This window comes from Aphelocoma coerulescens, chromosome 1A (assembly GCF_041296385.1).
Source record: "Aphelocoma coerulescens isolate FSJ_1873_10779 chromosome 1A, UR_Acoe_1.0, whole genome shotgun sequence".
Classification (NCBI taxonomy): Eukaryota; Metazoa; Chordata; class Aves; order Passeriformes; family Corvidae; genus Aphelocoma; species Aphelocoma coerulescens.
The window spans coordinates 34,063,884-34,086,091 of record NC_091014.1 but is presented as its reverse complement, the minus strand read 5'-3'; the positions used below and the strand labels follow the sequence as shown (position 1 = coordinate 34,086,091).

General features: G+C 39.5%; 1 protein-coding gene across 2 annotated transcripts in view; it reads left to right on the top strand.

The window, feature by feature from the left end:
• The window catches only part of PPM1H (protein phosphatase, Mg2+/Mn2+ dependent 1H), a 133,847-nt gene that overhangs the window by 24,121 nt on the left and 87,518 nt on the right, over window positions 1-22,208 (top strand). Inside the window, exon 3 of one of the 2 annotated variants that reach the window (XM_068998283.1) lies at window positions 5,707-5,764. The exons of the other annotated variant lie outside the window; for it this stretch is intronic. Within the exon in view, the coding sequence (XP_068854384.1) occupies window positions 5,707-5,764 (58 nt within the window). The remainder of the gene's footprint in view (window positions 1-5,706; window positions 5,765-22,208) is intronic. 2 annotated transcript variants of the gene reach the window in all.

The window sequence follows — 22,208 nt, the reverse complement described above, 5'->3', positions numbered from 1 at the left end:
TGGTACCATCTGTTCTAGGCACTGTACATTAAACCTCAGTGGGGGGTTTTTGTTGGTTTTATTTTTCTTCCTAATGTATTGCAATTATGTAGTGTTTAATCATGAGTTTGGAGGATGTATGTGACCTCATGTTAAAGTCCCAAAGCTATACAGGAGTGTAATGTTGATTGTGCCCTAAGTGGTGTTCTGTCTGCTGTCACTGGTGTGGCTCATGTGAGGCAGCTCATGTTCTTTAGGGACCTTCCCTGTTCTTGGGGTGCTGAATCTTCCAGTGTGGACTTGAAACTGGTTGGCTGGGCATACTAAATCATAGTGTGGTAGCACAGTGTTACATTTGGTGTGTGAACATGGGGTGTGTTGCAGTGCTGGAGGACTAATCACAATTGACTTTTTAAAAAGTCAAAAGCCGCCCCTTTTTTTGTTTTGTCATTGTATCTCTTGTTTTAGTAAAAGTGATTGGAAGAATCTCTTGAGTTGTGACCAAAAGAGCCACAACTAACTTGAAAAGGACAGTGTAAGGAAAGTGGTGCTGGGAGGTGTTTAGGAGGGTGGGGGTGACACTGGTGGCTGAGGATTTGACTTATGGTCATCGGTGGCTGGAAACCATCTCAGTAACTGCATGTGTTGTCTGTGCTCTTGTGTACAGATGTTTTCCCTCTCCTTAAGGGAGTGTTAAGAGTGTCCTTAACACTGGAATGAATGCTACCCTGATACCAGTGTTTATCGTGGGGATTGGAGAAGGTAGAAGGCCCTGCCCAGCCCAAGAGTTGTGCCCTGTTTATGCTCAATTGAAGAACTGATGAGAGGAGAAAACTGTTGGCATCAGTGACCAGGAAAGGCCCATGGGTGAGACTAACGCTGTGGTTGCTGACAGAAGGGTGCAAGTGTGGCAAGCAGCTGTTATGTGGGGGTGATCCACAGGCTGGGTTGATAGCTGGTGATTGCTGGATTGATTTGCTAATCTCTGGTTTTGTTCAGTTTGTGCTGGAAAACTCTTCCAGAGCTGTTGCAACCTGTCATTTTTAAAGGCAAATGAACTGGTTTGTCTCTTAAGGCTTCCTCAGCAGTACTTTTCAGGTGCTGCACCAGCTGAAAGGAGATGTTTTGCTGCAAAGAAGTTGCATCTATTTATCCCACCTCACTTTTAAGGGTGGAGGGCTTGCCCCTCAAACTGCAATGCACAAGTTAAGCACTTTGCCTGGCAACAGACATATGATGAGATAGCAAAAGCAGAAAGACACAGAGGAACAGTACAATGCAGAGCTATAGGAGCAAAATTAGAAATGAGCTGAGATGAAGCGCTAAAAACTGTTCTGTTAATGCTATTGCAAGCCTTTGAGGCAGGCTGGGTGGAGGAGGAGACTGGAGTTGCTGTCATTAAACACAGGAGAGAAGAGGAAGCAAGTGGATGCAGAACAGGGAAAGAATGAGTGGCCATGTGGTATGCATTAAAATAACTTTAAGGTGATGCACCCAAACAGGAAGGCAGCCCGGTGACTGGCACAACCAAGTCAGCAGTGATGCCTTGCAGGCACAAGGCTCTTGCTGTAGGCAGTTTGTGCTGCCGAGTGGTGCCTTGGCACGGGCTTCAAGCCAAATGCCACAGTTGTTTGGACTGACTGAGGGGTTTGGGCCATGCTGTTTGGTGCTCTGGTGCAGTTCTCCAAATCTCTTCAAGGCTGTTAAAAAAAACATCACTACAAGAGCTGCCAATCCTGCCATGCTTTGAGATTTGCCTTTTCCTGGGTTTAGTTTAGAAAGGTCATATCCTCCTCATGATGCCTTGTTCTTGCCTTGAGATCCCAAGAAACCCTGAAAGCTTTGAGCTCGGAACAACTGCTGTAATACCATTCCTAGATGACTGGGGTAGTGCTGGAAAATTGGTGAATAGACTCAGAAGTCTATTCTGGTCTCTCATGAAGTGGGGGTGAAATGTATCTTTCATACCTTAGAAGTCCAGAACCCATTAGGATTTATCACTTTGATATTGCAGAGACCTGGGACAGGATTTTCAGATTTATGTCGTGTGTACAGCCACTTGATCTCAGCCTAGTTTAGAAATTATTTTAAAAAGATCTCTTTACTCATTCAAGATACTGGGAATAATATTTTCAAATTCTTTTTAAGAAGAATACATGCCACAGAGAAACATTAATCAAGATATGACTTAATTGGTTTTTGTGTAAGTTTAATAAATATTTCAGTGAAGTGACCTGAACACTTTTCTGGCTGTTCCTAGAACTCAAAAATGTACCTGGTCTGTGAAAGCAGGAATAGACTTATAGTATGCCACAGGAAGTAAATTCATGAGTCAGGACTGCTTATTATGGAGAGGCTTCTATTAGATTACATGACTTGCAAATATCTGTAATAACTATTTAAAAGAAAAACATTCTGCTTAAACTTGAACATTCTTATAGTTGAGACGGAATCCTTATCTGAGAGTTCAATTTGTCCAAAAGGGTCATTTGTCTATTCTCCAACTGAAAAATTTAGAAGGCATCCTTATGTCTTCAAAATGTTAATTTCTTGTTAATTTCTTCAAATTGTTGTTAGTGTAAATAGTCTGAAACAAAGAACTAAAACAGCCTTTTATTGTCATGAAGCAAAATAGTTATGAAAATAAGTTGTAAACACTGCTAAAGACATTGAAATCTTGGGTGAACCCCATTCTTGGGTCTGTCTAATGCATTGCAGGGCTCATTACTTCCCTGTGCATTAACCATGTAGACACAGCTCTCTGCAACAGTCAGGGACTTGTCCCAGGATCATCAATTGCTGTTCACCAGCAGCTTTCACTGAATTTACTTCTGTTTCCTGAAGGTATTTAATTAGTACTGGTAGCTTGTTTTTATGACTAGGGTTTCTGTGCTTTTTTCTACAAAAAGAGTTTTTCAGTTGTGGAGTTAAAGGAAGCTTTGCCATTTGTTTCAGTGGAAGCAGGGTACAGCCAAGACTAGCTGTGCATGTCCAGAATGTCAGTCTGCACATGCAGTTACTGCATCTGAAGATCAATTTATGTAGTCAGCTGAAGATATAACTTAATTATATGGTTCAGTGAGAGACTGTGTAGTACAGCTGTAGCTAGTGAAATCCAGTGTGAAAGGAACATACAATTTTAAAACAGAATCATCATCTGTAAACCCAGAGAAAAAGGAGCTAAGTGAGGATTTTGGTTTTCTGGAAAAACATGAATACAATGATACAGCACTTCAAACGTGGTCTCTGCATATATGTTGTGGGTTTTTTTGTCAGTGGGGATTTTTTGTTAGTTTTTTTGTTGGTTGTTGTGAGTTTTTTTTCCCCTAAATAGAAGTGGCTGGCTTGTGGGTGCTGTCCCTTTGCAGGAAAAATTCTGGTCCAGTATTTCATTTTGAGTGTAGCATTGCAGGGAGTCAAACCCCAGAAACCTGTGCTTTGGGAGCCTGGGTATAGGTCCTAAAAGGAACTCTGTTTTCCAGCTGTTTAGACAGTATTGAAGAGGAGATACATGAATGTTCTCTAGTTTTGGTGATCTGGAGAACATTGGCTTTGCCTATGGGTACATCCTGGGAAAATCTCTGTGGGATCAGTGTTTCTGTGCAGAAATTATGGAAAAACTGGTATGTCTCTAGGAAGTAGGTGCCTTGTTAGATACATTTTCATCTTAAGATGTGATGTCTTTTGGAACCTCTTCAGTAAATGTTTTTTTGTAAAGCTCCTTCTATTGGACCAGTGGTTTCCAAAATGGGGTGTGCAAGATGATCCCTTGGGGTACAGGAAGGAAAATAGTAGAAAATGTATATAATATAGAAATAAATTTTAAATTAAAAATTATAAATATTTTATGAATAAATATATATATATATATATATGTTGTGGGTACATGGTCAAATTTCAATTTTATTGATGGGATACATAATGAGGTGGAGTCACTGCATGGGACACTAATGTATTGCCTCAAATAAAACCACAGAAATTACAAAACTCAAGTCCTCTTCAAGACTTTGCTCGTTACAGGGAGTTTGTTTCATTTAAAAATATTTTTCTTTTTATTTCCTTGTCCTGACAGGGTCTCTTCTTCCCTTCTATCCCTCAGGGTGTGCTGCCTGTGCAGCCAGTCTTCCTTGCATGGACAGAGTATCTCAGCTGCTTCAGGTGGCTATCACTTCTACACACATTTACGTTCCAACCCAAGACCTTAGTAAAGCCTTATGTTTTGACATGCTGTTATGTTAACAAAAAAATGAAGTGATGCTTTCTCTGTCAAGGATGAATCATCCTGACTACACCAATTAAGGCTGTCTTCATATTAGGGCCACTCTTTTTTCCTATTTGCTCCAGCCTAGACCTTCCTCTTTTCAGGAGTGGCAGATGTGGAGAGGAGCCCCGGATTGAGAGCACTTTCTCATTCACCCATCATCCTTTGGAAAAGCAGGTGGATGAACCAAATCCTTTCTCTTCTAAAGTTCCTTTGTGATGTGAGGGAATGTTGTAAATGTTCTGATCACAGTTGGCAATCCAGATACAACTGAAATTTGCTTGGTTTTGAGTGTTGGTATTTAATGAAAAGTTCTGTTTCTTGTTTTTTGTTATTTATAGTATTATCTCCTTTACAAAATCATTACCTTCAGAGTAAAGAGTTCATGATGTAGGTTTTGTGCAAAGAATTTGAGTGCATCACAGAGAAGGACATTACTTCAAAGCAGGTGCATCTTTTTGCTTCTGAATATTTTTTAGAGGTGTGAGAATCATGCATTTTCATAGCCCTTTCTCAGGATAGATGCTTACTTTATGTAATGCACTTTTTTTCTTTGATGCTGCTCCATCTCCCCTTGCCCACAGCCTCATGCACCCAATGGTTGCAGACAGCCTCCGTCCTTGCTGGTATGGGAAGTCACAGGCAGTGAGCTCTGCTGCACTGTCCTGGGCTGTGTTTGTGATACTCAAGATATCATTCTTGGTAGTGTAATATTTGGTCTCTTTTGCTTAGAAGTTTATAATAATATTTAATTACACTGCTTTTTTAGATCTCTCGACTGTATATTACTTTTCCCCATATTCTAGAGAGTGATTTTAATAGCACTGTTTGTAGGCCTCCCTGCTCAATTAGTGTTTGATGCTGATTACAGAAATCTTAATCTGGGGGTTCTGAAACTATTAGAAAGGTGTATTTTTATCTGGAATTTGTATGCTAGCAGATGTTAATACTGACCACAGGACTGTGGCAGTAGATCTTTCTTTTCTGTGTTTTCTGGGGAATACCACATCATCTAAGATTATTTCAGAAATTATTACATTTCCTAGGGAGAATCCTGTTGCCATCACCACGATCCCCTAGGTCATTTAAGAAAACAACAAAAAAGGAATTGCTACAAAAAAATGTATGCCTACTTTTGAAATACCTATTTTAAAAGCCAATTAAAAAACAGGAATTATGAAAGGAAACTTGGCATTTTTATCTAAGGAACTTTTCTTAATAGCTGGCTGACTGAGTACGTACACTGTTACCCAGCTTTTGTACTGGATGCTTGACCTGATTATTTAGTATTTTGTTTTGTTTAATTCTACAAAGTTGCATCCCTGCCAGCTCTCTGCTGACTTCACTAATGACATTCCTCTTTTGCTCTCATTTGTTGTGAAGTCTAGATAAGTGATCTCTGGAAAAAAAGTAGGCTGTAAATTCCAGTTGTGACTGTCACTGACCTTGCTGAAATAATTTTGCAGGCTTTACCCTGGACATGATTTTCTTGTATTACCACAGCACTCTGGAGTTAACGGACAGGTAGGTACCAGCTCAAAAAATGGGTAATGGTAGAGACTGAGTTTAAACTGCACAGCTACCAATGGTAGTGTTTTTATGGGGTGGCACTGGCAGGTCAGGTTTGGGGATTTTTAATACAAATGCATCTTTCACTTATATCTTTTACTGGCTTGAACCTGTTTAACTGCATGGTAAGGCACCCACCAGAGGAATCTGAAAGCTTTGTTTTGAGTGTCTCTGGCTGATGGAATATGCTGAGCTGGGACGAGCCAGACTGAAACGTGGGCCACTTATACCTAGAGTTGCTGACCAGCTTTTCTGTAGGAACCAGAATTTTGCTGCTGCTTGTTTGACTGTTAGTGCTCTTCTTGACTAACTGATGTGTAGTAGTCTTCATTGTTGCTGTTTTCTTTGTTGATCACTAGCAATGATACTAAATTTAAGAAGAGAGAGAGAGAGAAAGAAAGAGAGAAAAAGAGAAACCTTCATTTTCAGTAGGAAATTTTTAGATATCCTCCAGGACAGCTCTTCCCTAATGTAGGAGCCATCCCATGCAAAGCATGGATGTTGCCTCTTCTGTTTGGCATGAGGTCCTGCTTATAGCCAGCTCCAGGCTTCCTGAGCTGGAGTGAAATTCAAAGGGAATTAGGAGGCATAGTGACAGATCCAGATCATGTCAGCCCTGGAGACGTGTCCTCCTGAGTCTGTATTTGAGCCCAGTTGGCAGAACTAACATCTTGTGACTGGGCATCTCCAGTGAGTGAATAAAATAAGTTGATTCAGTTGTTCAGCTGGCCATGGAGAGGACAGAAATTCTGTGTAGAACAAACTTAAAAGAGTAAGTTCCATGTATCCATTTTTACGTGGCTAATGCTGTTGGCTCCCTTACTGGTCATGCTCACCTGCAGCTGGGAATGTGTAGGATTTGGTATTTTTACACTAGGACTCAGATTTTGTTGTATGCCTCTGCAGGAATGCTGATGGTGATGGGTGAAGTACTTGAGTGTCAGCTGCTGGCTACTCTAGTGTGCGTCTGTGTCACAAGCAAGAATTGTTACGCTGCAGTTGATACATTTGCAAAGGGTATTTTTCAACCAATTTTACACATTCAGAGTTGGAATGTATCCCAGCAGGAAGAAGTAATCATGATGAAGGAAGCTTTTGGCAGTGCTGCGCTTGCATTGCTCCCAGGTCCGTGCTTGGGATGGAGAGGCAATGCCGTGGCAGTGTCACATCTTTGCACGCACAACTCGTGGACTGGCCCAGGAGCTTGCAGCTACTCTGTTCTTCTTTCCCAGCAGATACAGAAGGGGTCCTAAAACATAGCACTGCAGTTCTTGGCTTGGAAGGAAAGAAGGAATGCTGTTCTAATTAAATTTGATTTATTTTCGTGCTTTGTTTTTACTTCTGATTTGCCTGCTTTCCTTGAAGGTGGAAACAGTCCTAAAATTTTTTTACTTTGCTATATGTAACTACTGTGTGGGTGTTGCTGGGAGAGATGGAAACAAGGGGCTGAGAAATGATCCCCATTTTTTAAAATTAAAAGTGGTGTGTATTATTTGCCTGGTTTGGAGGATAGATACGAGTATGTGTGATGGTTTTTTTTTTTTTCCAGTGTAGTATTTCTACCCTGATTGCTTTCAGCCTATCATATATAATTTAATTCTTGAAACATCTTGCATAGCATTGTTATTTGAGCAATACGAAAGGTAAAGTTCCCAGTTCAAGTCCTTATTCATGATTTATTACCTAAGCATTTACACATAAGTGTGTGGTGTGTGTGTGTTGAGGGTTAGGGGAGAAGAACCTTGCCTGCTTCCCTGACAAGGATATGCCTGCAAGTGCTTCTCCACCAGAGCTCAGAGAATCGCAGTGAAAGCATTGCTTGTGCATCATGTGGAAGGGAGCGGGTGTTCCTACAATTACTGAGGTACACTTACACTCAGTAAGAAGGGGCTGTGTGGGCAGCTTCCATCAATTCTCCTCAAATTGATCAAATCCTTCACAGAGGACCTATTGATATTTAAGTATAAAGTTAGAGCTAAAAGGCCTCTGTTCATTAATTTTTAACAGCTCAGATGGCTTCCAGGCTTTTGATTTTTTTTTTTAAGGCAAATTATAAAACAGTAATTTACATGGGAAAAAATTTGTCACATTTAAAAAGCAGCAGAATCTTGTGGGACTTTTCAGAGGAACACATGTCCTGATGTTTGATGACTTTAAAAAATCAGTAGTAGGAGGCCTGGTTTTCACTCTCACACTGCATACACCTGGGACACCTTCATCATCAGATGTGTTTAAAAATTGGAAAGGCCTTTATATCACGCCAGATACAATGCAGCAGTGTAAAATGACGCGCCTGTACTTCAAATATTTGTAAAGCTATAATTTTTCAGGGAAAAAATACTTTAGTTTTTGACTGGACTGATTAGCTAGATGGCTTTGTGAAATAAGTGTTCTGTTAGGTGAAGCTTTGATGGTATAACCTCAGTTTGCTTTCTAGCCCTCTAATATTTTTCCAGAAGTAACCCTGGGACTGTAAAACCCAAATTCTATGGGACAGTGCAAAGAAATAGAGCCAGCTGCAGGATAATGATGCTGGATCTTGGACATGAACACTGGAGTTTAACTGCCAGGACGTGTCAAATCTCTACTGAATGTTTTATATTCAGCAATATCCTTAAGCTAATAACTAACATATGTTGCATAATCCAGTGTTCAATGTTGTTGGATTTGTATTCCTTCCTAATTTCTTACATGGTTACTTAGTACCAGCAAAGAATGGTTGTTTGTAACTTTAAGATGAGGCCTTTCACCTTCTCTGTAGATTTCTGTAATTGTTAAGATTATTTTCATGATTTTAACAAATCTGGATTTAAAGTCAGAGAGCTTTGTTTTGAATTTTATTTGCTCTTTGAACATAAAGAGAGGAGAAAAATTGAAATTGAGACATGGTATGTAGTTGAGTTATGGAAAGCAGGAGGGGTTGATAACTTTTAAAATAATTGCTTCAATAACTTTGAATCTTTAAAATCAAATGTATATAATCAGGCAACTCAGCAGTTAAGACAAAGAAAGTAAAAATGATAACCATTGAATCATGAAGTATGCTCATTTGGTACTTTACAACTTTACAAAGTTAATCTAGGTGATTAGAGCAGGCTCCTTCACCTGCTGAAGTGTGGTAAACAGGAGTGGAGGCTTCTTACTGTTTCAGGTGTAGGATACTTACATTTGGCTCTTTGGTTCAGCATAGGTCTGGGCTGAATGTTTAAAACAGAAACATAATCTAAAGGTATGGAAAGTGACCTCCAAAAGAAGGTGAATTTCTTAATTTCACTTTTCTGCTATCAACAGAGCTAACCCCAATTTCTTGCTTTACAGCCAAACCCTCTGAGATGATTTTGCAAAGCCATTTGCTTGTTGCTCTGCTCTCTTTCACTGCATTTTCAAGCAGTGGGTACTAAACATACTTCCCCCCTAAAAAAAAATTAAAAAAAAAAAACCAAAAAAACATAAACAAAAAAAAATTAAAAATTGAAGGGCAGATAAAATTGGGGAAAGGACTTCCCATTTCATGTAAGAATTAAAGGTTTTCTTGCATGACCTCAGGTATTGTGTATTGGTCATCTGCAGTCCTGAGAGTGGAGTGTCAGTGAGGCTGTATTTGGTTGTCTTCTAGTATTTTACCATGAAAAGGCCTTTTTGCTGACAGAAGTGTCATATGTTATCTTATACTAGATTTCATGGAAGCTTGTCAAGTTATTTTTGCTGCATGTTGTAGGAGCAGATCCTGCTTTCTGGGAGCATTGAATATTGATCCAATTTGTTTACTGTTTTTAAGTAGATGCATCCTACTAACAACAGTGTCATTTAATACTTCCACTTATCATTAAATTCACATTTGATTTACTCTCTGTTTTGCCAGTCTTTATACATTTTGGAACTGCACTGTACTTCTTGAAACACCAGATTTGGGCTGTGACTCATGATAAATCTGCTTGGGTATGTCTCATTTTCATCCTCTGGAAAAGGCTGTCTTCTCATTCTGGAAGTGGAGATGGCTTTTCCGTATTTCTTCAGGAAGAGGTTCATCTAGCTACAGACAACATTAACCCTCTAATGGTCTGAGTCTGCCAAAAAACAAATTAAGTATATTTATTTTAAAACAGCTTGCAATGGAGAACAGAGGTGATGCAAACCAAAGTCCTAAAATTTGAACTTATCAGAAGTTCAGAGGAGTTTTTATCTCCATGCTGTTTCCTATGTTTCCTCAGCTGGCATCTGCTGCCAGTCCTACTGGGCTGGGTCTGAGGTGGGACACAGTGAAAGAAGCCTGCTGTACTTGGTGCTAGCAGTGAGATGTTTTTGTGCAAATTGATGTCTTTGTTTTTTTCTGGCCCTGGCAGTTTGCTTTATTTGATTTAAATAGGGAATGGGAGGAGGGGAAAGGTAAAGGAGCAGTTGTAAATTAAAGTGGCACCCTTGTGGATTTGGGCTTAGTTGCAATCAGTTTCCAAGAGCTCATGTTAGAAAAAAGTTGTGTTTAAAGTAAGTTTTTCTCATGTTTGGATCAGAGTGATAGCTTTGCCTCTTGTGTTCTTCACTGTAGATGAGGAAAAAGCAAACATAGCATCCAGGATAGCAGCATGTTTCAACACTCTCAGTTCAATGCTGTGAATTCTTGCCTGGGAGGATGCTGTTCTGAATGTTTGGCGGGTAGATGACTATGTGTCACCTTCAAAAGTCCTGAGATTTTTAGCTTCTCAAAGAACTACTCCATCAAGGCTTCATTTAACAGTGCTAATAATTTCCCCTGTCTGTCTGACAGGGGGTTGTTTGTTTTAATGTGATCTCATCAGTATTATTAAAGGAGTTGGAACACTGCAACCTTTTTTCCCTTTTATTCCAATGCCAAATATATTTATGTGTTTTTAAGGTGGAGAGTATGCATCAGAATTATGATGCAGTATAAATAGCAAGCACTTCTCAGATGGCGAGTGAAAATAATTTTAGTTTATATTCCGCAACATGCAGTGTTTTAATGATTTGAGGCATCTTATTTTTACAGGACAGATTTCAGATACAGGTGACTGAAGCATTATGGCAAGTTCTGTCACTGTCCAAACAAAACCTTGGTTTAAAAGATACATATCTTGCTTTATGATTACTCCCTAATTTTAAATGTTACTCCATTTATAGATGTTACTGTGCATAATTTGTGTATTAATAATTCTGTTGAATAGGGCAATGAAGCCAAGAAATAGGGAAAACTGACAGCAAGATTGTACACTTGCATAAAAAGTTTTCCAGTCACAACATAAGGAAATCACCAATGTAGAAGAATTAGGTACTCAAAAAATCCCAAGTTTTATTTGTTCTTTTTCCCTGGGTTTTCTGTGCCTTCTCTTATGACTATTTTCCTTAATGGGGCATGACCTGCCTGTTCTCAGGTGCCTTGGTATTGCATGTGGGACTCTGTAGACTGGGCCTTTGATAAGAATTAAACTACAACTTTATGGTGTTATCTCTGTGGGAATTTGTAGCTGTCAGGTACTTCAGTTGTCTCAGGGATTTTTCTTTGCATGGGTTATTATGCTGGGTTCTTCCTATGCTCCTACACACTGCAAAAATCTTGAAAACTGCTTTTATCTTTGCCCAGGGCTTGATTCAATGATGATCCTATTGATTTTGTTTGCTTTTGTTGTGGGGTATTTTTTTCCTGAGGAATGGCAAACGGTCAAGTTCTCATTCGTCTATTTTGATGAGCAATGTGTTCTTTTTTGATCTTTGCTCTTTATCCAACATGTATTGTTCTAACTCCAGGTTTTATAATTTCAAATTATAATAGTTTTCAAGGTCATTGGGACAAGTCTTTCCCCGCATCAAGGGGAAGAGTTTTGACTAGCAGTGGGGGAATCATCTAGGGGAGGGGTAGTAACTCCTGACCAGCTGGGATGTGAATCTGCTGTTGGAAACTAAGCACTGCTCATGGGTAGTGAGTGTGTTAACGGGTTTGCTCTTTGCCAGGCATGTGATATGAATACCAAGAACAGGATAATTTGGATATTTTCCTCTTCTGGCAGATTAAACAGTACACTGTGCTCCACCAGTCTACACAGAGTCCTTGAACATTTGATGCCAACACCTGTTAAATTCCTCTAGAAAGTGTATTAAGTGTTACAGGGAGGAAAATTGTATGTCCTTGTTTATGTATCCCAGAAAGGAACTTAGTGCTAAAGACAAACGTTGATCCAAATGATCAGTTTAAAAACTACTTGGAGGCAGGGGTAGGAAATCTTCCCTTGATTTTTTTCTGCTGTTACAATTGCTGTGTCATTCTCCTCAGGAAGCAATGTTAAACAAGATTAAATATGACTGGAGAAAGACATATCTGCATTTATCTCATCAGTGTACACTGACGTACACTAAATTCATGTTTCTGGGATAATTTTTTTGCTACAATCCAAATGTTATCTTAAAATAAAAAATTTCCCTTTTTCTTTTATTTTTTTTTCTAAATTGACCATCATTTCTGGACCGTGGCAGTAACCCACTGGAAACATAAAGCTCTTCATGGTAAAAAAGATGTAAATCTTGGTCAAAAGTACAGTATGACTTTCTATGGTAGCCAAAATAAAATGGCATCTCTGTCAGCTCAAATCAGTCTGTAGCTGAATTTAAAAGCTTCTTCTGCCCTGTGTTTTGATGACTCATATGCCATCTTCATGTTCACTGCAGAATTCCTGGAGGACTCTTAAGGTTTGGGCATGCTTAGAATAAACTGCTGAGTACCAAGGAGGTAGCCTGCCCAAGGTTTGTCACACAAACACCTTCTTCACCTGGAGCCCTGCAATGACCCATGCAATTCCTGCATGACCCATACAGTTTAGTAAATGATTGTGCTGTTATCCTCTAAAAACCCTTGAACTCAACTGAGAGTTGAGCATCACAAGAACACTTCATGTCCTTGATGGTGCAGTACCTTTTGTGTACCAGATGTCCTGAGGTCAGGTTGGTTCAAAGTAAAGGTTTAGGGTTAAAAATACAGTTTCTTTTCAAAGTTGTAAAAAGATGACACATCAAAATGTATTTTTAGAGTTATGCTTAGTTGGGTTTTCTCTTTGTTGTATGTTTGGGTTTTTCTGTCCTAAGATTCTTTCTTACCTACATTATCATGTTAAATAGCTTGTGATAATGGCTAATGAGCCCCACAGCTGGGCCGACATGTCCCAAAGAGTCACTAAAGCTACATGTTCCTTCTGTATCCTTTCAGGTAATGTGTCCTTCTGAAGGCAGTTTTGCTGGAGCTGCTCAGAACAGCTGCTCTGAGTTATTTTCCTCTCCCTGCCTAAAACATGAGGAGTGTCCTGACTTTTAGAGCCTCATTTCTTCCACTAGACACTGGCCTGTTATCTTGTGGGAGATGAAGCAATTTTTCTGTGTCCTCAGACTCTTGATTGAAGTTTCTGTTGAGTATCTAACCTCGCATATGTCCCATTGTGGCCCTCGGATGCTTACAAGGCACATTGTGCATTTAATGTTGTCATCACTTACTTTAATTTTAATAGTATGGAATGAAAAACAGTATAGTAGAGGTAGAGAAAAATTATGTATTTAATCTAAGCTGAATATATGAAATTCAGTTTACTATGCCTGTAGCTCTTTTCTTTTATCGTATAAAACCAAACGTGTTACTGTAGAGCTGAATTTGAGACTGAGCATTGAGTAATTTCATCTTCCTGTCATATGCAGTGTTAGTTTTGGAAAGAGGAAGAGGATATTCTAAGATACTCTCTAAAGAGTATTTTAAAAAATTGATGGTGTGAAAGAAGTGTGGAACTCTCAGGCAATTTTTATTTAATGAGTTGTGCAAATGTGTTTTCAGTTGGTCAGTGTATTTAATTGTGGTACAAGATAAAGTTTGTACTTGTTTAGAAGTGTGTCACATCATGCTGAATTTGTTGTAGCACTGGTCATGTGTGGACATCAGATTTCGGATGAAAACCTTTTTAAGCTTCCAGTAAAGCTGAAAGTAAAGCTGGAAACCTTGTGTTTTGGGCATTATGTCTGTTATGCTGCATTGGAATTAGAGTGCAATTTTATATGATTCTTCATTCTGTAGTTATCTGCTGGGTAACACCTCATGGTTTCCCCTAGTTCTTAAAAGCAAGCAAACTAACAGAACTCCCTAAAACTCACCACAAAGAAACCAACTTTTCATTCCTGTTGAGTTCTATAGTCTGGTCTGTAATAACTATACTTCTTCTTTTATTTAATCTTTTTCATTATTCTGGTCAATTATTACTACTCTGTTTTCTATGGAGACAAGATCTGTGCATATGTTCTGTGTACACCTCCTTACTTGGCTGAAAATAGTCAATAGGTTTCAAACTAAGTTTTACATTTATTACATTTTTTGTGGAAATATTGACCGTAGGGAGTGCTTATTGGTCTAATACTCAGCAGGTATTAAATGGAGATGTCACATCTTTCAATTCTGGGCTTTTCAGGGCCCTTGAGGTTTTGGGGTTTCATCAGTACAGCCTTTTGGGGGAGAGACTGTTACTTGGGCTCTGTTGATGAAACGCAGATGCGGATTTAGTTTGATGAATTGTTCAAATTCATTAGCTTGCAAAATGGCAAAGCCACTTGCTATGTCCCCTTGCCTCAGTCACCTCTCCTGGAAATTAAGTACCCTCTGAAATAAGCTGCTGCTTAAAGTGAGGACCAGGAAGCCAAAAAGACACTCTAATCACTTCAGTGTCTTCTCTCTCAAATTTGCTTCTTCCTACAGGTATTGAAGAGGTTTCCCTTAAAAATAACTTGAGAATCGATTGATATGAAAATTGCACTCAAGAAATCTTGTATGGCATAAGACAGCTTTTTTATAACCATGTCTGCTTTCACTATTGCTGCAGAGTTCAACTTTCAACCTGTGTTTTGCTGAGTGGAGAAGCCACTTCAAGGTACGTGTCAATCACGTGCAGAGTGTGGCTGGCAGAAAGCCAACCTGGTAAATGCTTTGTGGCCAGGGCAGCCTGAAGCTTTAGTGCAAGCTGAAAAACCTGCCTGCAAAGCCAGGACAAAACTGTTGACTTGAACGAAACATCTACACTGAGCTGAGGTACTAGCATGTGCAACATATTTTGTGGACTGTAAACTGGGACATGGGATAGCATTTGGGACAAGGGTGTAATAAATCTGAGCCTTAAGTTTCAGCCTAAAAAATAAACAACAAAAAAACCCACAACCCAAATCTGGAGCTTTCTTTTCTTTTGTATCATCTTTAGTTTCTGTTTCTTCATGCACTTTTCTCTGCTCTTGGAGTCTTTGATCAGTACTGAGTTCACGTTATCGATAGTCTAGTTCACCTTCTCACATCCTGAGATCTCACCAGAACAACACAGGTGTTTTCTGTTACTGAATGCAGCTGTAGAGAAGGAACTTTAGAGACAATACACGGAAGTTGAGTTGTAGTTTCACCTCCCCAAACCAGGTTAGGGCAGTACTCAAAGGAGGAACAACAGTTTAAAACCATTTCTTCCTTAATTCCCTCTTCCTGTGGTACACGCAAACATTGCTGTACAAAAAGAGAAAGACAGCAAACTGGCAAGCTGTTATGTTATCCTAGCATGAATTTTCAGGCAATGAAGAGGAGGCTTTTGTATTTGGTCTGCTGACACTTTTGCTTAGAGGTCTTAAGAATCCTTACTGGGAGCAGGACTTGTCTTGTGACTGGCTCATCTGGAGGCTCCTGATGCAGTTTTTGCCCATTTTTGCCAAGATTATAAACTAGACATTTGTCTTAACTGGAAGTAACTTTCTCAGAACCTCACAACCAATGTATGAGGGATTTGGGAACAGATACAGCCCAGTGTAGCATCATACTTGCATTGATGCTTTGTGCCTTGATGAGAGAGGGAGAAGTTTTCAAGTATCCCCCCTAGAAAAACTGGTGTTATCCAGGTAATGTTGTTTTAAGACAGCCTGTTTTCAGCTGCCTGCCTGTGTTCTCCACCAGATGAAGTCTTTTGTAACATCCATCAGGACAGTGTGGTGTCTGTGGCTCGGCCCTGTTGGCTGTTGATTTGTATTGGTCACTGGAGGCTGGTTTGGCTGTGAATGGGTAGGTGGGGGGCTGGAGGCAGCTTGTGGAGAGTCGACAGGCACAGTAAATTATATTGGGGAAGATGGCAAAGACACCTGGAGGGTGATCAAGCCTCAGCTGCCTGTTTGCTTGGCTGATGAGTCGGGTTCACAAGACTCTTTATGAGGGCTTATTGCCTGAGCTGAATCCTCAGCCTTTGATTCAACATAGCTTTTTCTTGATTTGCTAGAAAGATAAAAAACTGACATATGGGCTTTTATTGGCCAAAAAATTATAGTTTATCTGATTCAATACCTGAGTTATCTCTTCTGCTGAGGCAAAAAACGCAGTTGCCCAAGGCAACCAATATGTTCGGTGTGATTGTAGGTTGTGATTGGTAAACCTCTGTGGGCCTGACTGATATGACAAAAAAATGGTGTTGCCTTTTTTCAGTGCAGTGCTGGTTGCAAATACATATTAATTTTGCTGATTTTATCCTTTGTTAGCACTGTTTGTTAGGAACATCTGTCATCTAATAAATAAGATACCAGGTAGGAGCCAGCTTTTCCTTTTTTAAAAATAGTGCTGATATTGGTGTTAAGTGCATTAGGATCTGTCCTGAGTACACAGACAGAGCTGGATAATGAAAAAATGTACTGTAATCCTTTCTTCCCTTGGCTTACCCAGAGGGGAAGAGGGTGAGGGGGTTGAGAAGAAGCACTGTATAAAACTAACCATGTGTAATTCTTGGGGTGCAGAGTACGAACTCCGTGTTTGGAGAGATGGGGGAAACATCTTGGGGATGTTAACATCTTGGGGATGTGGAACTGTAGCCAGGAAAAGCACTTGCTTTTCCAGGGTTACTCTAAGCTGGTCTTTCAGTTTCTTGCAAAAATAAGTCCAATTGGGCACTAGGGAATCTTGGGAGGCCAGTTGTTGATTCTGTCAGTCCTTTGCCTAGGGGTGATCTTTTTTGAGGTGATGAACTCCTTATAAAATGGGATTGTTTGAACCTGCTGTTTATGTTTGATATTGTAATTATTTCTAGTTATGGCTGGGAGAAAGGAAACTTGTAAGTGGCTAAGTAACTGTATATGAAGGAATAAAAATTATTTTTCTTGGTTACTTGTAGGAAAAATACTTTGAATGTAGGCCTAAGTATCCTCTGTCCCATTCTTCGCTGCTTTTGAGACTGCTGAAGATTTAACCCAGCAGTTATCCTCAGCAGTTTCAGCTGCAGAATCACCCTTAATGCTCAGTTGTGGGACTGGTTTTCCTGGTCTTGAAAGTAGCAAACCCTGTGTTTAGTATTTGGGAAACTGCTGTTGAATGAGTATCAGCACCATGTCACTGGCTGAGAAATGTCATTGCTCAGCCTGGGGACACCAACTTATGACACCAGAGGGTGTCGGTGCGTAAGCCACTGGGAAGCAAACCCCCAGTTATGCCCTCTAACTCTTCTCCCAACTTGACTTCAACAAACCCACTGGGAATAGGAGCAGCCAGTGGTCATCTAGCTCAGAAGATACATCTATATAGAAGAATATATTTGCTAAACTGCCTGTCTGGAGGTCTTGGCACACGTGAAAGAACCTCCATGGACTATAAAGCAGCCTTGCTAGCTTTGTACGAGGTCAGAAGGGAGAAGAAGTGGGGTGGTTGGATTTAGAATAAAGGCATACTTTTCTGTCTCTTGACCTGGGCTGTGTAACCTTGGTGTAGGTGAACAAGGCTGTTTCTTAGTTTGAAAAAAATTTTTTTTTTACTGTTCTGTCTTATCTGAGAGATGTGAAGAAAGGAATTACATTCTGATTAATGATATGTATTTGAAAAGTAACAGACATACCTGTTGTCAAATACAAAATTCAGATTTAGAGATGTACTTCTAAATCACAAACTGTGATTAAACACTTGAAGGACTATACTTATTAATTGCTGGGGTGCTGATAGATGGCTCCAGTCTATAGAACTTACTTTTCACTTCAAGACAACTGTTGAACACACAGGGGAAAAAAGTAATGTAACTTCCTCTCCTTACACTTAATGTAATATCAGATCCATTCATCTGTCACTTTCCTCTCCCCAGACTAGCATTCCTCATGCTGTTTTTTGTCCTTACTGTGAAAGGATTATGTCAGAAAGCTTGATTTAAAGGTCAATTTTACTACAGCAAAATGGGTTTGCATATGCTGTGCTGAATTTTATCTGACTGGGAAGCTCTTGTTACTGTGCATGTTACCAAGCACTACTGCACTTCCCAGTGGAAATCCCTGTAGATGTGTCTTCAGTAAAGCTCATCTGAGGTTCAGGAACAAAGCTGGTGGGGGACTGACCCCAGGCTGCAACATGAGCTCCAACAGGAGCCTCACACAGTCACAAATAGTCTTGGAATTGTCTGTGCATGCCAGCTGTGTCCTCTGGTGTTCACCACCTTCTATCAGCAGCAAATATAAACAAAGCTGCACAAAGCTGATTTTATATGTGAGAGGTAGTTGAAATATATTCTGAAATCAGGAATAAATTGGCATATTCTAATGAGCAGCAGTTCTGCCTGTGGCACTGCATCCTGCATTCGTCAAAGCACCAGGAATATATTATAGACTATAGGCCTGCATGACTTGGAGGTAGATACAAATAAGCTACAATAGGATAAGGGAAACATTTAATTTCTGGTTTTGTTTACATAGTATTCTATGCATCTGCTCATTTACAGAATTGCCCATGCTAGTTTATGGATTTTTATTATTTTTATTTAGCTCCCAAAGGCTTGGAAACTTCATTTTTCTTGTAATCTGCCAAAACTGGAAAGAAAAGCTGCTTGTTCCATTAGGCTGTTTCAGGCTTCTGTGCAGTTTTTGACTTGCTTTTAAAGATACAAAGAGCTATGAGTATCAGACTGCCTGAAAGGTGAGGAATAAGTGCAAGATAGAGATGTCTCAAGCTCTGTTCATATCTGTGAGCTGTTGCTTGTTTCCATTAACTTCTGACCGAAGTGATAGTGCTTAAAAGCATGCCCGCCTCTTTACTTGACAAGATGGATAGTCTGGATAGTCTCATTCCTCATGTGGTGACAAAAATAGTACTTTCTCCAATTAAACAGGCATTATCAAATATATTGAAAGCAAAGGTGGTCTCCTTATTTTTGAAAGAGCAATTCTTCAGGTAGATGAGCTTAGTAGAGTTCCAGTGTTTTTTGAAGACCCAATATAGATGTGGTTGAGGAGTGTTCAGCTTGTGGCATGCACCTAAATGATATGCAAAACAGCCCCACAATCTGAATATTAATTTGACTGTATTATCCATTGAGTCTTATAAATGCCTACAGAGTGGTGGTGATGCAAGGAATATTCTTAGAGCAAACAAGCTGATCCCCTTCTCTCAATGCTTTCTTGGGCTGTTAATGAAGTGATGCTGCCTTTGTTACTGAAGATAACCCTCTTCTTTTGAAGACACTTTGTAAAGGACAAAGCCTGAGATGATTTAAACAGTGGGGAGTATTGTTCCCATGTCCAAACAATGGATTTATTTGTTAATATGTAGTAAAAATGATCAGTCTTACCTTAATCAAGACAATTTTGAAAGTCTGTGTACTATTGAGAACTAACTATAACAGTGTTTTTATTTAACTTCTTTATTGTGATATTTAAAGCCCAGTTGAAGGCCACTGTGGAGTCATAGGCAGATAAAGATGCTGGAAGCACAGAAGTCTAATGGATAAGATTATCATTGTAGCACTCTTTGCACTATTTACTGAGGATATTCAAAATGTAATTGGACACAAAGTTCCGTCTCTAGAGAAAAAAAAAATCTACTAAATGTTTGTGTGATGTGCAAAATATACCATATCCTAAGAGAATATTAGTTGGTACAATGTGCTGTGAAGTATACCATTATCTGTTAGCTGATGAAGGAAATGGCAAAAAAAAAGAAGGTATACAGTGTTGCCGCTACCAACTAGAAAATCAGAGGAGTAAAAGTGAGAAAAGCCACAGGCTGAGACAAAGCTTAACAAGAAGAGCAAAAGCTGTGCATGCAGGCAAAGCAAAACACAGAATTAAAGGACTGCTTGCCATGGGCAGGTTGGTGCTCAGCCATCTCCAGGAGAGCAGGGCCCCATCACATGTAATGGTTACTGGGGAAGACAAATGACATCACTTCAGACATCCCACACCTTCTTTCCCTCAATTTATATACTGAGCGTGATATCATATGATCTGGAACATCCCTTTGGCCAGTTTGGGTCATCTGTCCCAGTTGTGTCTCCTCCCAGGCACCACCAGTCTCTTCCCCAGCGTGGCAGTACAAAAAGCAGAAAAGGCCTTGGCTCCATGTAAACACCTCTCAGTAATAACAACAACAAAAAAATCTCTATTATCATCACTGTATTCAGCACAAATCCAAAACATAGCCCCATACTAGGGGCTATGGGAAACAAATTATCTCTTTCCCCCTCAAAACCATCATAATTAGGCATTTAGATTTTTTTGTGCCGGTAGGCAGGAGATAAATCAGGGGGGAGGAAGTACTGTTGTCATAGAGGTAACAAAATGGAGTGCAGTGAAGTTTTTGTATGCATATATAAATGGGAAAGATGGGATACTTACTGCTTAATCCTCTGGCCTCCCATTGATGTCTTTATGGCAGAAATTAATTTTATATTCAATGGCTAGTTATGGTCTAGAAAGTAGAGTAAATCCAGAAGACTGGGCAAAGTTTCATGCATGTGGAAGTAAGAGGATTAAGCAATTTTAGTAATTTTTTTGTTGTAATGAAATTTGCCTTCTTAAGCAGACATACTGCTTGCAAAACAAAACAAAAGACATGCAATTTTCCTTCAGCATCCAACCTCCTGGAAGAGCCTCTTTTTTTCATAAAAGAAGCACCAGCCAGAATAACTTTCACAAGAAGGGAATGAATCACACGTGGAGAGACATATTTGTCTAAGCTCAAGTGATAAAATGTGATTAACTGAGATTGGAGCAACCATTGAGGTTGGAACAGCCACCACATACACTAGAAGACCATCAAGCAGGAAGTGGACCATTCTTTTGGCATTTACTTGAAGGTGTCTGCTCCCAGTAGTATGGCAGGCGAGTAACATTCCTTTAAAAAATGCTCAGTAAAGTATGTAAATAGCTCTGTTTGCTGCCTGCTGTCTACTCCAAAATGCTACCTTCGAGTTCTGACACATCAGGGACTGTACAGCTGTGCTAAGGCTGTTCTGAAGATGCCTCAGGAAATTATTTCTTTTTGTTCCAGTTTATGAATGGAAGCAGATTATAAGGACTATGGACTGTCAGACTGGCAGGTTGGAAGGCTGGCATCTTTCTTTCCTGTTGGCACCACCATCCCCCAGTGGGTAGGGGAGCAGAAAGACATAGTTGCTGCCCTTGTCTGCTGCAGGCTGGTTTCTGCACAGACCTAAAGGGGCAACTTGCTCACCCCTGAGTGTATAATCCTGCTCTGGAGGATCTCAGTGTGCCTTCACTCAGGTGCCCTTCTTTCTTTTGTTTGATCCTGTGAGACCACACAGTTTGTAATTTATGTGTTAAAGGAGAGAGGTGTGTAACAGCAGGAAGTGTGGCAGGAGACACCTTTGCCCCTGCTGCAACCACTCTTCATTCTGTGGAAGAACCTATTTCTTCTGTTCAGAAATCCAAATCATTTCTTTGTAAGACTGAATTTTGTGCTTACTGATATAGTCAATATTTCAGAGGAATTGGAATTTTTTGCTTGCTTTTTTATTTTTTTTCCTTTCTCTTCCTAGTAGGGGACGACTTCTCTGTTTCAAATTTCTTTTCTAATTGCTGGGCTGATTACTCCTGTATTCTGTGGAGCATTTTATTTCAACACTCTGAGATTGTATTTCTTAATCTTTGCATAGTAAATAAAATATGTCCTAATCAAATAAGTTTATCCCTCTTTAAAATATACATGTGGGAAATATATATATATATATAAAATATACATGTGTGTGTGTCTCTCCAAAGCATAAAGGAAGTATGGTGATTGAACTGCTTCAGGAAACCCTCATTTTGTTGGTGGTGTGATCATATTTTGTGACTATTTGAGTGTGTGGAGTAAAGAATCTCCTTCTTTTCAATTGAAGAATTGCTCCTGCCCTTGAAACATGCACTGTGATGAGAAAAGATGGGTATTCTGAGCTGGTTGATGGGTAAAAGGAAGGAAAATTATATTGATGTCAGTTAAAAGTGAGAAATCCAGTGTAAAGATGGAGGAGTCCAGATGTTTCATTAGCTATTTTAAAAATATTTTTGTGTGTGTGTCTGTATAGATGTGTATAAAATAAAATACAACTTATTGGTTGTACATACATGCAGTATTATATAGATGCTATTTTTTATTAAGCTGTTG